At 40.3% G+C, this 15848-nt stretch overlaps 1 protein-coding gene across 1 annotated transcript; it reads right to left on the minus strand.

Annotated features, from left to right (window-relative positions):
• Positions 1–9528: 9528 nt before the first annotated feature.
• On the minus strand, positions 9529–12313 carry LOC131942925 (uncharacterized). The gene is made up of 3 exons (XM_059302897.1): positions 11975–12313; positions 10828–10977; positions 9529–10426 (listed from the first exon to the last, which is right to left on the minus strand). The coding sequence occupies exons 1-3, from the start codon at positions 12159–12161 to the stop codon at positions 9771–9773; spliced, it is 993 nt and encodes a 330-aa protein (XP_059158880.1). The 5' UTR covers positions 12162–12313; the 3' UTR covers positions 9529–9770.
• Between the last annotated feature and the right edge of the window lie 3535 nt (positions 12314–15848).

Raw genomic sequence — 15848 nt, forward strand, 5'->3', positions numbered from 1 at the left:
GGATCTGAGAATAGTGCAGATAGTCTTAGTAGATTACCTTTAAAAAACCAAAGCCTGAGCTATGTACCAGAAGATGTATTTGTTCTCTTCACTATCATGGATAACTCCAATATAAATGTGAATGATATTAAAAGAGAAACACAAAAAGATGAGTGCTTAATAAAAGTATATGAGTACTGTAAGAATGGTTGGCCTGAAGAGTCAGTGAATGAGGACTTAAAGCCATATAAAATAAGAAAAACAGAGTTAAGTCTAGAAGATGGATGTATACTATGGGGGTCAAGAGTAATTATCCCCAAAATGTTACAAAAAGAAGTTTTAAGAACTTTACATGATACTCATCTTGGTTCTTCCAAAATGAAGAGTCTAGCAAGATCATGGTTCTGGTGGCCACATATGGATGCTGATATTGAAAAATATGTAAAACTTTGTTCAAGCTGTGCACAACATTCAAATCAACCAGCTACAGCACCTTTGCAAAACTGGGACTGGCCAATCGAACCATGGAAACGTATACATATAGATTTCGCAGGACCTTTCATGAACAAAATGTTCTTAATTGTTATTGATTCACATTCTAAATGGTTAGAAGTTAAAATCATGAACACAATCACTGCAAATGATACCATTATAGAACTTAAGGAAATATTTTCAACTCATGGATTACCAGATCAAATTGTTTCAGATAATGGGCCTAGTTTCACAGCTCATGAGTTTAAACTGTTTTGTGTGGCAAATGGTATTGAGCATATAACCACATCCCCCTATCATCCTGCTGGGAATGGTTTAGCTGAAAGAGCGGTAGGCATATTCAAAACCGCTATGGTAAAAATGAATACCGGTAACAAGTTTTCTCTTAGAGAAAGAGTAAACAGGTTCTTAACCAAATACCGCACAACTCCTCATATAACAACAGGTGTTGCACCATGTGAATTGCTATGTGGTAGGAAAATTAAAACTCATCTTGACCTACTACATCCAACTGTTCAAAGGTCTGTTTCCCAACATCAACATACACAAAAAGTAAATCATGACAAATCATCCATTGAAAGAGAATTTGCAGTTAATGATAATGTGTATCTGAGAAATTATGGGAGAAAGGAAAAATGGATACCAGGTCAAATTGTTCAATGTACAGGACCTGTGTCTTATAAAGTAAAAACAAATGATGGACTTATTGTCCGTAGACATGCAGACCAGTTGAAAATAACTTGTGCAGATAATAAGTGTGAATCTGTCAATCCTACCAAGTCTGAACAGTTCACACCAACTCAGTTTGTTCCACAACCAAGTTCTGTTGATATGAGTGAACCAAGTTGTCTGGAGTCAGAAAATGTAAATTCTGGAGTTAATGATTTAAATCCTAGACCTCCTGAGATAGAGAATCCAGATGGTCAGAATCTTGAGTCACCAAATCAGAAGCCACTGAGAAGGTCAAGCAGGACAATCAAAGTCCCAAATAAGTTAGACCTATGATTCTAAAGGTCAAAAGGACTTTGACATTATTGTTTTGTATTTTGATTATGTTGTAGCATATTGTGCATTGTTTGTAAGGATGTAATCTACCATAGTGTTCATGTTACAATATAATTGGTGATTTTAGGATACTATCAATTGTTCTATTGAGAGATGTGTTATTGTGTTCTAAGGGTAAAGGGATGTAATAGATTGAAATAATTGTGAGGTCAAGGGAACTCACTCTTCTGTATTAGTTATATTTATAATATTGTTATCTTGAGTGATGTCCCTTGTGTACTTCCGCCCGCCCTCTCTGTGTGTTACCATCGTGAGGTAGTTAGACCCAATAAATGTGTTATATACAACCACAGGCTTCTGTCGTCAATCTATTATAAATTCTTATTTTCCACCACTCACATATGGACGAACAAGCACCTCATCTAATTATAGAAAGACATTTCCACCAAGATAGCCTCGGTTCTGGGGAAAGAGGAGAAACTGAAATTTATTGTAGTCTTTTCCAGGAACAAATTAATTTCTTTAAAAATTAAAAAGAAATTCATTAAAAACGTTTTAATAGCAATCTTTTATACAATAATGCACAAAATTAGAGAATAAATTATTTTCTTTAAATATATAATAATAAGGCACCATTATTTAAATAACTATATTTATTTTATTGTAAAAGCCAACATTTACGCTGTAAACTAAAATTTACTACGATTTGTAAGAGACAATGTGGGGGCCCTTGGATACAGCTCTCTACGCCCTTCCCCCGCTGTCGCTTCAGCGTTAATTGAAAAGTGAATAGTTAAAGATTTAAAAACAGAAATCCTGACGTCATCATAACCATAAATGGAAACCACTGGGAGAGATGTAGGGCAGTTTTTATTTTCAGCTTGGCCAGAATAAACAGCACGAATTAAACTCTCAGTTTGTACTCTAATTGTTTTTAGTTAATTAAGGTGACGCTGTGATTAAAAATAAACCTTGCATTAATGCTTCCTGAAGGTGAGGCTTGTAGTCTGGGGAGTAGGACTAATATGGATGACAATGGGAATAAACAGACGGGAGCAGGACTAACATGGATGACAATGGGAATAAACAGACGGGAGCAGGACTAACATGGATGACGATAGGAATAAACAGACGTTCAGACCAATCGACACAGATGGTGAGTTCAAATCAGTGCAGATCCCCCTTCACCCCCCCTCTCCCCGACACCTAGGGCGTTACTGGCACGAGGAGTCCACGTGATTCGACTTTGTTTTAGTGCCTGGTCTGGTCCTAATTTGTCCACCCACTTTCTCTAAAACAAATTACCAATCATCGCAAACCATTGTTCTTATCATTTTTCATGTTCATTTCCTAGCGTCTGCAAGTTTTTGTCATTAAGAAAGAAGATAACATAAAAAAAAAGATTTAACCATTTCCTGTCCGTTTAGTCGCCGGTAGGGTAGGATTACTCTATAGAAAAGTAGATCAAAATTTTCTGTTTTATTTTAGACAGCATAGGATATCAGGATATTTTTTGTGTGTCTGGAATCAACTTCATCGATCGCTATTAGAGACGAACTACGGCAATGATTCGGGGTGGGACGAGGAAGGGGGGGGGGGGTTGGGGTTAATATACACAAGCATTCACATACGCATCCTCCCATGGTAAAAAAAAATCTTTAACCCAAAAAAAAATAATTAAAAATAACTATTTTTCCTATATATAAATTTCTATTCTTACATTTAATTAAGCTAATTATTTGTTTTCATTCAGACAAAAACCTAGAAACTACTACTCCGTGTCTACTGTTGCTACCGTTATTGAATCAATTGAATAGATAAGTTGATCATCGACCATAGCATTAATACTAAGTATAAAATTTTAAAACTGTGATTTTTAATGTAGACGTGTAGTTAACCCTGAGTACGAGAGTCGTCTGAGTCTTAACCTGGGGCCTGGTGTAACGTAGGGGTCAAATTTTCAGTCAACACACCTATTACAACACCCGGAGTGGGGCGAGCTACCTAGCTCCGAATAGTAGAAGGTCTACACAAAAAACACAATGTGTGTTTACCCGAACGACGAACAGCGGTCTACTCGTACGTCAACGTGACGTCAATACTAACTTTACCGCTTCATTGCGCAAGTACGTCTGTCGCGGTATACTAGCTATACTACATGGTTTACTTTAATAAACTGTGGGAATACCGTTCAGTTACAAGGTCTTCTAATTTTATCCGGTTATGTATAATTGTGATCATTTATTAAAGGCAAAAATTGTTAGTTATTCTAAATAATCGCATTATACGTATATATATATATATATATATATATATATATATATATATATATATATATATATATATATATATATTACCATTGTTTACTATCTTCATGATTATACACCTTGACTGACGAAGCAGCAAGTACCTTAGTAAATCTGCCATAAGGTGGCCTACCTATGATCAATTGACCGTTAAAATGTATATTTATGGCAGAAAAAAGAAACCCAGATATTGACTGCAAGGCACACTTTTGTCGAACTTTATCGAGACTGGATCAAATCAATAAAGACAGTGTGCTTCTTGGCATCGAGTGAATGGGGTCATAAATCGATCGAGCGGTGATTGTAGTGGCAGTAATTTAGATTGTGACGCTCCCTGTGTCATAGGTCGCCATCGTCACTAAAACAACACGGTGTTGTTACCGTTATCATTAGGTGTGGGATCGTGTGTGTGTGGGGGGGGGGGGGGGTAATTAGCACGGGCTTGTCAGGTTTGGTTTTCTTGGGGTAGGGATGAGTGGGGGGTTGAACCATTATTCCCAGCAATTAGAAAGCAACGGATTATCTACTATAAAATGAAAATACTGTCAGTTTTAGTAAAAAAAACATTGAATTCTGCCCCCTCCACCCCACCCACCTCAAACATCCCGTCCCCAGGAAAACCCACCGCTTGACTCACCAATCTAATATATAAAGCTCAGTTCTGTATGTAATGCATTTGTATGTCGTTGGAATTGTACGAATTTAAGTGTTAGAAAATTAGCGTGCGCATTTGTCTAAATTTATGAGCTAAAAAATTACCATTGAAAGTGTTGGGAAATAATTTTCATTTTTCAAATTATAGTAATAATTGTCGGCATGTTCATTCAACACAAGTTTTAAAAAAAATATCATCTTTTACAAAAATTCTAATTATGTCTTTATTTAGTCCTATAGCACTTACTTCCCTTTGATAAATTAGGAAAAACACAATTACTTCCCTTTATAAAACCATTGCATTCCGTGAAAATAATTTACTTTTTAATTACTTTGTTTTGGTGTTGGGAAAAAAAATAATTACATAATTAGCGGGGATTGATCAAGTGCAAATGTTGTAGGTATTTTACGGATAAGCTTGGAGTATTAAAATTGTTTATTAAATTGAAACAGGCGCGTTCGTTTAAGTGAGTGCAAAAGACTGTGAATAAGTTGGGGTACTATAGTCGTTCATTAAGCTAAAACAGGTGATTCCGCCCCGGGCGTTTATGTTCGCGTTAGTGTTTTCTTTGTGTTTAGGTGGGTTTGCGTTAGTGGTTGCGTTTTAATTTGGTTCGTTTTTGTTCTTTCTTTTTTCGTTTTTGTTTGTGGTTTTTTTGTTTGGGTTTGTATTTGTGTTTTTGGTTGGTTTTGCGTTTGGATTTGGTTTGTTTTCGTTTGCTTTTTTCGTTGATTTTTTTTTTGTTGGTATTGGTGTTTGTGGTTGGGTTTGTTGTTAGGTTTTTGTTTTCGTTTGCTTTTTTGTTTGTTTTTTCTTTGTGTTTGTATTGGTGTTTGTGGGTGTGGTTGTGTTTGTTGTTAAGTTTTTGTTTTCGTTTGTATTTGTAATTGTGTTAGCGTTATGTTTGCGTTTTGTTGTTTTGGTTTTGGTTGTGGTTTGGGTGGGCAATGCCGGGTTTATGATGATTACTAAACACACAGGTAATGGTCTTTAACAGAAAGGTTTTTCACAGAAGCCAGAGCAGGGCCTGGCCGGGACGGCTAGTTATAGATAGATTTCTTTGTTGGCCAAATTACGACACACAAATCTATTTTTATCAACTTTCTTCCTCTTTTTGGTACACCCTGCCTTCTAGGTTGGGTTCGATCCTCGGACCTTTGAGTAACAGACGACACCTAAAATTGACAGCATAGATGATCACACCTACAGAACCAAGGCTGACATTTTCTTGACCAAAAGTCAATTAGGCCACGTAATTGTAAACACACATCATTGTGCCGTGTAAACAAAACCAAACACTCAACACAGACGATAGAGATGACTCAACAAAGTATTGATTGTATGACTGTATTCATTAACAATTTACAAACATTTTTGTTGTTACATAACGAGGTCACGTGATGTGTCATTGAGCAGAAAAACAAACAAGATATAACAAGTGAACAATGGACTCAGGTGCGTATACAGCGCAGACGTTATACGCCCCCCCCCCCCTCTTCCCCCAAGACACCCCCATTATAGTGAGCGCTAATTCTGCAGCGACAGACCCGCTCGCGCTAGAAGAGCCACGAGTCTAGAGCGATCTCGTTATAATTTATTTTTAACCCTAAACTAAATTTACACCATGGACTTAATTTCAGCTCCAGACATTCTCGACTAAATACAACTAAATTTTAAAATAAATTCTTCGTGGTACAAAATATCGATTAAATTACAGCTGACCTTTTTCCACACACCCCCCCCCCCTCCATTAAAAAGATATTTAAAAGTTGGATATAGTCGCGTCACATTGATTGCCCCCCCCCCCCCCTAATTAAACCAGAGACCCCTGCGGTCACACGCACCAGACATCATTAACGTGCCATACCGAGAAAAACACTGGAACATATAATTAATACACTTTTCACTGGTTTCAATTAATTGCAACATTCAATTCCAATAATTAATTGCATAATATATATATATATATATATATATAAGGTGAATGTACAATAGTAAAAGTGTAGAATTATTAAAATTGCATTGTTTTTGCAGTTCGGAATGTTCTTGTATTACATAAATAACCTATATACACATTTTGCAAGATTCCATGTACGTATTCAGAGGACAGACGACATTAGTTTCTGACCTATGCAGACTTGCATGAACAAAACACTCACACATTGAAAACAATCACAAATCTATCACAAATCTATCACATTGGTTTGGTTAGATATCACAGATGCTGCGAGATATGGCAGACTTCCACTCAACAACACACTTGGTCCCACTACTATCGCTCACACTGTACATCTTGAAAAATGTGAAGAACATTCACCAACAGTTCTCATCATTCACACACATACACTCAACTTATACTAATAGAACAGCTTGTAATAGATTTTAATTAATCGTCAAAGGAAACTGTTTCGCGCTTTGAAAAAAAGTTAGCTCTTTGATAAAAGAGGAAAAAAAAAAGATTTGGATTCTCTGAATCCACTTTGTGCACGAACTTAGATCAGCAGTTGTGAAGGCAAAGATTTGTTTGGAAGTTTTTCTTTTTTAATTAGGTCACAGAGAATCGATTTTAGCTCGATTTCTGACTACGTTTGCTCTACAATACAATTAGTATCACACAATCGAGCAGAGGCGTAGCGACCCTTCCCGGCGCCCGGGGACAAACTTTCAATTTGGCCCCCCCCCCCCCCCCCCTCGGTAGCAACCTTTCAATTTGCAATTTGCACCCCCCACCTCAAACTTTCGATTTGCGCCTTCCCCCCCCCCCCCCCCATTTACTTTTTTATATTTATAATACAAAAATGCAGCTAAAATGAGATTTTAATTTGTTTTTACAACCCATTTTGGCGCCCCTAAGGTCGGCGCCCGGGGACATATGTACCCCCCTCGCTACGCCTCTGCAATCGACTCAATGTGTCACACAATGTCACATGTATACACCAATCTGTCACACAATGTCACATGTATACACCAATCTGTCACACAATGTCACATGTATACACCAATCTGTCACACAATGTCACATGTATATGTTACGGTCAAAGCCCGAAGTGCGGCCAAAGCGCGGATTGGCCGGCCAATCCGCGCATTGGCCGGCTCTCTTGGCCAAAGCCCGAAGAACTTAGTACTAAGATCGTATTTCGTACATTGGCCGGCCAATGCGCGCACTGGCCGGGACGTACTGGCCAAAGCCCGAAGAACTTAGTGCTAAGATCGTATTTCGTACATTGGCCGGCCAATGCGCGCACTGGCCGGGACGTACTGGCCAAAGTCCGAAGCGCTTAAACTTGACAGCGTATTTTGTACATTGGCCGGCCAATGCGCGCACTGGCCGGGATGTCCTGGCCAATGTTCTATCTAGACTAAATTGTGATCGCATTTTCATTATTCTGGGTGCGTTTTCATTGAGAGTAACGTATTGTTTAGCTTTTGTTTGTATAGCATTCTATATGCAAGGCGACATGGATCAAAAGGGCCGTCAGACCATGAAACAGACATAGCAGATGGCTGCCAAAAGAAAAAAAAATGTAAATCCATGTTAGTTTCCATATAAGGGCTCTCGATAAAATAGTTACTGAGGAAGATCTTGAGAACATTGAACAAGAAATCGAGGTTGCCATAAATGCAACGACATCCTCAGCTAACACATCTACTGCCGTGGCGGAACGCCCAGACCAGTTGCGTGACAATAATGTGGCAAACAGATTCTATATTGTTTGTGAAAAACATTGTAGTGCAGCTTATTCTTTTGGATCCTGTGGCAACGATGACCATGCTATTTGTGGAATACCCAATGAAGCAGACGAAGGGTACTGCAGATCGTGTCACAAGAAACAAGACATCACGGAACACAGATCAGCAGCTCATACTGGCTTGCAAACTCAAGGTGCTAAGATGCTTAAAACATCAAATACAAAATTTAAAGATGGTGAAGTGGGTGACAATGTACGCACCCGTGTTCCAGATGTTGACAGAGGTCACGGTGATCCCCGAAGCGTGATTGCAGTTGTCATGAGCGCCGAGGGCGGTTTCTACAAATTAGGAACGGAACATGGTGTTCTAAAACAACTGTATGCTAGAAGTGAGTTTTCAATTCTTCACGAAAAACTGCTCTTATTGTCGTCAGTTGGCACTGATAAAAATCACTACGAACCATCGCATCTTCACAATCATTGACTGGGGGCCAAGGCTACACTCGCTGCAATTGCACAACTAAGTGCACAACAAATCGCTGCAAGTGTAAACATATCAAGCTGCTATGTAATTCTAAATGCCATAAAAGTTCAACTTGTTGTAACAAATGATAATATTGATTGATTGAGACTATAGTGCAATAAAAAATCTGAATGTGTCTGTCATTTACTTTAATTAATAATCAATAAAGACTTAATTTCATGATCCTTACGGCATAAAATAAAATCTGCTCATGATCTTCTAATTCGGACTTTGGCCGGTCGTCCCTAGCCAGATGATCTTCTAATTAAGACTTTGGCCGGTCCACCATGGCCAGTCCGCGGACTGGCCGGCCAAAGGCCGAAATGAAGAGCTATTTCAGACTTTGGCCGGTCCACCATGGCCAGTCTGCGGATTGGCCGGCCAAAGGCCGAAATCAAGCAAAATTTCGGACTTTGACCGACCGATGGGAGGCGATATTGGCCAATGCGCGGATTGGCCGGCCAATCCTAGCATTGGCCGACTTCGGGCTTTGACCGTAACATATACATCAAGCTGTTGGACGTTTTCCAGCTGCACCAAAACTTCAAATTACATTTATGAGATCAAACATCTTGAAAAACTTTTTTTTTCAACAATCGTTACAACAGGAGGGATTTCTACCAATGAGCAGTAGAGTCATGTATTTGTGTGATCACGAGCGAGTGTGTGTGAGATATATATATATATATATATATATATATATATATATATATATATATATATATATATATATATATATATATATATATATATATATGTGTGTGTGTGTGTGTGTGTGTGTGTGTAAAATATAATATATATATATATTTATATATAACGAGGGAGTGTGAGAGAGAGAGAGATATATAACGAGGGAGTGTGTGTGTAGTAAGTGGAGGATGTTTAAGAGAGGTCGTCGTAGGAGAGATTTTTCAATTTAAAACATTTCTGCATACACACATACACACCGAACACAAACATACACCAAACGCACACTAACGACCTTTGAACTCATCAGCAGAAAAGTTCTGATAGCGTTATCTACGAGAGCTCTAGTTGTCACATTTCGTCAAGTTCCTTTAAAATCAGGTCTGTTCCCTGAGACACTCTACTCCCCCTGCACGTCAGTTCTCTGTCACAATTTAGTGCTCCTGGTTTTGAAGAGTTGAAAATCTTACGGCCTCGGAGTACGAGGGAGGTGGGCTCTCAACATAAGGGGGTTCGCACCTGTCCATGGGCGGCGCTGTGGGCCTGATGGCTCCTCTAAGGGGGCGCAGATCCCCAGGTGAGTGAGACGTGGAGGGTGGGTACGCCACGGGAGGTGGGTACGCCACGGGAGGAGGGTACTCCACGGGAGGAGGGTAGGCCGGGCCAGGGAGCGGAAGACTCCCACGACTTTGGACAAAGATCGGTGGGTTATGACCTTGACCGTACGCCGCAGGGGGTGTGGCTGATGCTGTTGTTGTAAACGGTGCCGGCGGTGGCGGGCGTCGCTCCGCCGGGCCGAAAATGTTCTGGCTTCTGTTGAGTGTGGCGGGCGTGTCCCCCCGGGCTCGGCTGCTGGTAGACACGGGCGTGCCGGTGCCGCTGGTCTGCTGGGACCCTACCCTCCGCTGGGCGACGTCCTTGGGGAAGAAGCCGAAGTTCTTCAGGGCCTTGTCCCTGGAGACGATGACGAGGATGATGCCGATGAAGGCGATGGCGACGGCTGCAGCTGACATGTTGAAGGACCAGGAGAGGCTGCCTGGGTCGGGAGTTTTTAGACCAAACACCATCACGCTGATGAAGTGGAAGCCGACTGGGGAACAGAACACGAAAGTTGTAGGTGTGTATACAAATAATCTACAACACATTTGTACAATATGGGCACAAATGGTAAACAAGACATACAAAATGTAGAAGCTCAACACATTTGCGCAAATAATATAACAGTTACCACAATCAATACAAATTGCCAGCAGAAAAAAAAATTGCAAACCAAATTTTTTAAACATTTTAATCCGAACTAGATCTATCTCTAAATTTCAGATTTCCCCATTAAGTTTTACTTCTCTATTTTCTTAAATAGTGAAGTGTTTACTATTTTTATAAATCCAACAACATTCTTACATAAATTAATCTTGGTACATAATAAGAAAAATAAAGCCAAACATATAAAGTAGAAAATTAAAATTCGCTGTGGTTAAGATTTTTTTTTACCTCCGATGCTAAAGCCGAGGTCAAAGATTCTGGCCAGGTACCCGTTGGTCTTGTCCTTCCGGCTGCAGTAGACGAAGAAGTGCAGGATGGGAGACGACAGGTACACGATGACGGCCATGATCTGGAAGGCTTGGGTGGCCACGTGATACCCTGTGAGCAGACGATAACGGTCATCTTTGGACTGGGCAGAACTCACTAGGCATCGGATTCATTTAACGTCAAATTGTATGTGTTGTGGAATCATCGTCAGTATCGGGGCAGAATTAAGATTAAGTGGTGCTCATTGATGAATATCTCATGCCAATGTATCCTCCTTCCTTCCCCCCCCCCCCACCCGATATATTATCAATGGATCAATAACATTTAAAGAAAAATTTAAAATATTATTTAATAGCACTTTTATCTGGAGCCGTTGACATGGAGGGTAAATAAAAGCGGTAGATGAAATAGTGACAACTGTTGATAGAAAATGTAGATGGGGTGGTAATATAATGGGATGGGGGGGTGGCTTCAGTCCAATAAACCATTAATTCGTCAAAGATTTGTTTGATCAAAGATTTGTTTGATCGGCGTTTGGTGCATGTGAGTTGTGTGTGAGTTGTGCGAGGGGGTGTAGAGAGTGAGTGTGACGTATGGGTGAAGTGAGTGAGTGATGTGTGTAGGTGGTGTGGGTGATGTGGGTGGGTGGTGTGGTTGGAGTGACTGATGTGTGGTTGGTGTCGGTGGAGTAGGTGATGTGTGTGGTTGGTGTGGTGATGTGTGTGGTTGGTGATGTGTGTGGTTGGTGTGGCTGGAGTGGGTGATGTGTGTGGTTGGTGTGGCTGGAGTGGGTGATGTGTGTGGTTGGTGTGGCTGGAGTGGGTGATGTGTGTGGTTGGTGTGGCTGGAGTGGGTGATGTGTGTGAATGGTGTGGGTGATGCGTGTGGGTGGTGATGCGTGTGGTTGGTGTGGAAGGAGTGGGTAATGCGTGTGGGTGGTGTGGGTGGAGTGGGTGATGTGTGTGGGTGAGCATGTCAACGATGATACGAGTAGCCTATGTGTGTAATCAAATCAACCACCACCGTGAGAAACAAACCTCTCACGTGACGTGTTGTGTGGTACCATCACGTGACTAAACTTTGTTCTAAGACTGACAGCATCACTCACCTGGCAGGTCGGAGTACACCTTGCTGCAGGTGGATCCCACACACACCTCCCACAACCCCACGTTCACGTTGCTCGCGCTCAGCCAGTGGGTTGTGGCGAACCCTATGAAGAACAGCAACCCTGCCAGCAGGATGAACCCAACCCCGGCTCTAAACACCCACATCCATTTCTCAACCGATGTGGCCATGCCACGTTACGTGGGTCGCTGACGTGATCCTCACTTCACGTAGACCACGTGACGTGACCTCAGCCAATCAGCATCCCTGTCAAGGCCTCGATTAGTCCTCCCATTGTCCTGACATCGGTCCTTCAGGGGAGACAACTCGGCTTACACAGATCGTTGTCCTGAATATGGTGTTCATATACATTATTAGTTTAGGTGAGAAAAAAGCCACAACAAAGTGGATCTCTGAACAAAAGATGAAGGCATTGTTTAAATATGTTAAAAAGCGCCTATATATTAAAATATATATATATATATATATATATATATATATATATATATATATATATATATATATATATATATATATATATATATATATATATATATATATATATAAGGTAGGTAAGATAAAGTTTTGAGATTAACCAAGGACAGAGAAGCCTGGAAAGCTCTTGTAGCGGCCTATGTCCCTGAAGGGGCGACAGGCTAATCTACCTAATATGGAGTTTCTAGTCGCACACACATACACACACATATACACACATACATACACATATTTAATAAGGATACATTCCTTAAGGGTTTTTAAAATATATACCCTACTGTAACCAGCTGTCTGCGTCAGTCAAGTCTGCCATTTCATATAACTGTACCCTATATGTGATATGTAACTGTACCATGTACACAACATATAGTTATCCCCCCCCCCCCCCCCAAAAAAAATCGTCGTTCCGCTTCAGTGCCCAAGCCTCATCCACGCAATTAAACGAGCAGTTAATGAGAGACCCCCGACTCGCCTCGTTAGTTCACCAGCTGTACGGGTCACCGTGTACCAGGAGTTTCAAACAGAAATTTGATCGATTGATTGATTGATCAACTAATCGATTGATCAATTGATTGATCGACTCCAATCGAACCCAGCCCCAGATAGTTCTCTTGTTCGGCTTTACCTAGAACCATCGATCTACGTATGTGATTGAGAACACGGCCTAAGGTAAAACGAGCCGGCCTTTGAGGCAAACAAATGGTACACAAATGTTCTTTAGTTCTCAGTGCACGAGCTTTTGGTTACCACATGTGTGGGGGTGGTGGTAGAGGTGTGTGTGTGGGGGTGGGGGGGTTGTCCCGTATCGCCATGCAGATCTCCATAGATCGTTGCTATGATGGCGTCGTGCATGGGTCAATGAACTGTGGAGTTTGATGCTGATGGTTGGTAACTAAGGACTCTGAGGTTAGGAAAATCTAGTGCAACATTAATACATCCGGTTTTAATACGCTGACGATTCATAACTTCCATGATAGGCGCAACAATCAGACGTGGATAAGCTAAGTAAGAGATTAGTCTGGGGAAGGGGGGGGGGGGGGGGGGCTGGCCCACGAACTTGACAACTTAAAGGTAAAATTTGGGGTAGTTAAAGTTCAACTTTTTGGCAGATACAAGGGCTAATAAATAAAGGGCAATAATCAGTACTGGTAACAAGGGAGATAAATAACTAGGATCAGCCAATCCGGTTTTATTTACCCAGATGAATATTTGGTTTAATAAATGCACTTCCATATTTCTGTTAATGCTAAATACCTCGAGCGAAAGCATAATTAGATGTATGTGTATACACTTGCATAAATAATGACGCTTACATAAAGGGGTCGTCCATAAATGACGTCACACTCGTAAGGGGGGAGGGGGTCGGTAATTTTGTAACGGTGTGTGATGAGGGGGGGGGGGGGGGTCATATGGTGTGACGTCACTTTTTTGCATAATAAAAAAGCAATGTTAGAAAATTAGTTTTAGCCGTTATTTCGCATATTAGAAAACTGTTTTAATAAATTTTAATAGGAATTGATCAAAACTCTTTATGTTGACAGAGTTCTGGCAAAATTTTGGAAAAATATCGACGTTTTTAGAAAAATTCAACAGCAATTTTGAGGGGGGGGGGGGGGCGGGTGTAGGCTGAGGTGTGAAATTATTTTAGGGGCGGTCTGGCTTTTTGTGACGACGTGTGACGGAGGGGAGGGGGGAGGTAAAAATCGTCCAAAAAAGCGTGACGTCATTTATGGATGACCCCAAAGTCGGCCATGTATCTTCTGACATACATACAAACATACAGATTGCTTGGGATGAAACAAAAAAGTGCAAGAAATCTAAAACATCTAGAACATTCGTGGAAGTTGATTAGCAAATCTTTTCCTCTAAGGACTGTGTGATGTATTAAATTATGTTAAACCAAAGCCCTACTTAACTTGAACTCTACCAGTTGTGAGATTGATTCTTGCATAAAATTGATTTTTAAAAAAATAATTTTCTTGATGAATATTTAATTTTCACAAAAACGTTGTCTTTGTGGGACATATACGGTTTTAAATTTGGTTTATTGCAAAGTAGAGCCGTGCATAAAACATTCGCTCTATAATTTGTGGCGACCGTTGAATGAACATCGGTTCTTTATCCGCGTGTTGCAAACATTTTTAAAATGCAGAACAGGGGAATGGGGGGGGGGGGGTTGTCTTGGGAAAAATCAATTTTAATTTTATGTGACCTCAAAGACAAAACTAGGACTTAGAACTACATCTTATGTCAGGTGTCGGGATAAAGACAAAACTAGAACTAGACCTTATGTCAGGTGTCGGGATAACCTCAAAGACAACTAGATCTTCCGTCATGACCACATGATAATGGTTCACTGTTTGGAAAAAAAAAATAGCGAATTTCAAATATTATACTCGAGTTATAATTTCCTTCTTGCACAATTTTATATTTTTAATTCAAATTCTGGTGTGTTTTATAAGCCACGTGTATTTCAGAATGTCACTTTATTTTGAGAAAATATTTTCTAGCTTGCATTGTATTGTTTTGTTAATATTTACGATTTGATGTTTTTCAGCTAGAAGATAAAGTCGGCATTTTATTGTATAGTGTCTGTCTGGAACTTTAAATAGCTTTGTTTATAACATACAATTCACAGAACAGATTTTAGACAAGTATTTTCGTTTATAAGATACAATTCACAGAACAGCTTTTAGACAAATATTTTCGTTTATAACATACGCATAGACGACAACGAACGACAACTCTGAGCAACTGCTATAAGTTTTTATTAAAGACCCGTTCGGTGTGTGAACTAATTTACAATATTGTCAAGTTAAATTACACAACAAAGTTGGCTAAGGCTAGTGACACGAAGACAATGATCTCTGGGTATGTCAGGCTTCGGCAAGCGAGGTCTTAAGACAACAGCTAATTATCAGAAGTCTAATCAGTGTGTAGTGGGGCATAGGGAGGGACAAAGGCAATAGGGCTTGTGGTAATTAGGCGGGAATAATTAGGGGACGGGTGGTGTAAGGGCTGGCGCCGTAAGGGATAGTGTGTAAGGGGATAGTGGTGTAACGGAATAGTGGTATAAGGGACTTATGATGTAGGGACTCGAAATGTAAGGGAATAGGGAAGTAAGAGAATTGTGATGTGCGGGACTGGGTATGTAAGGGATTGATTATGTAAGGGACTGGGGATGTAAGGGATTGGTGATGTAAGGGACTGGTGATGAAATGGACTGTTTATGTAAGGGACTGGTTATATAAGGGACTGGTGATATAAGGGATTGGCGATGCAAGGGCTTGGTGATGAAATGGACTGTTTATGTAAGGGACTGGTGATGTAAGGGATTGATAATATAAGGGACTGGTGATGTAAGGGATTGGCGATGCAAGGGA

Source organism: Physella acuta, unplaced genomic scaffold (genome assembly GCF_028476545.2).
Source record: "Physella acuta isolate Inbredline_101_S28 unplaced genomic scaffold, ASM2847654v3 ptg000433l, whole genome shotgun sequence".
In the NCBI taxonomy this organism is placed as follows: Eukaryota; Metazoa; Mollusca; class Gastropoda; family Physidae; genus Physella; species Physella acuta.

Coding starts and splice junctions, on each gene's coding strand:
- LOC131942925 (XM_059302897.1), bottom strand. CDS start 12,161: ATGGCCACATCGGTTGAGAAATGGATGTGGGTGTTTAGAGCCGGGGTT. Junction 10,978..11,974: donor GGTGTACTCCGACCTGCCAG/GTGAGTGATGCT, acceptor GTCTGCTCACAG/GGTATCACGTGGCCACCCAA. Junction 10,427..10,827: donor CCTCGGCTTTAGCATCGGAG/GTAAAAAAAAAT, acceptor TCTGTTCCCCAG/TCGGCTTCCACTTCATCAGC.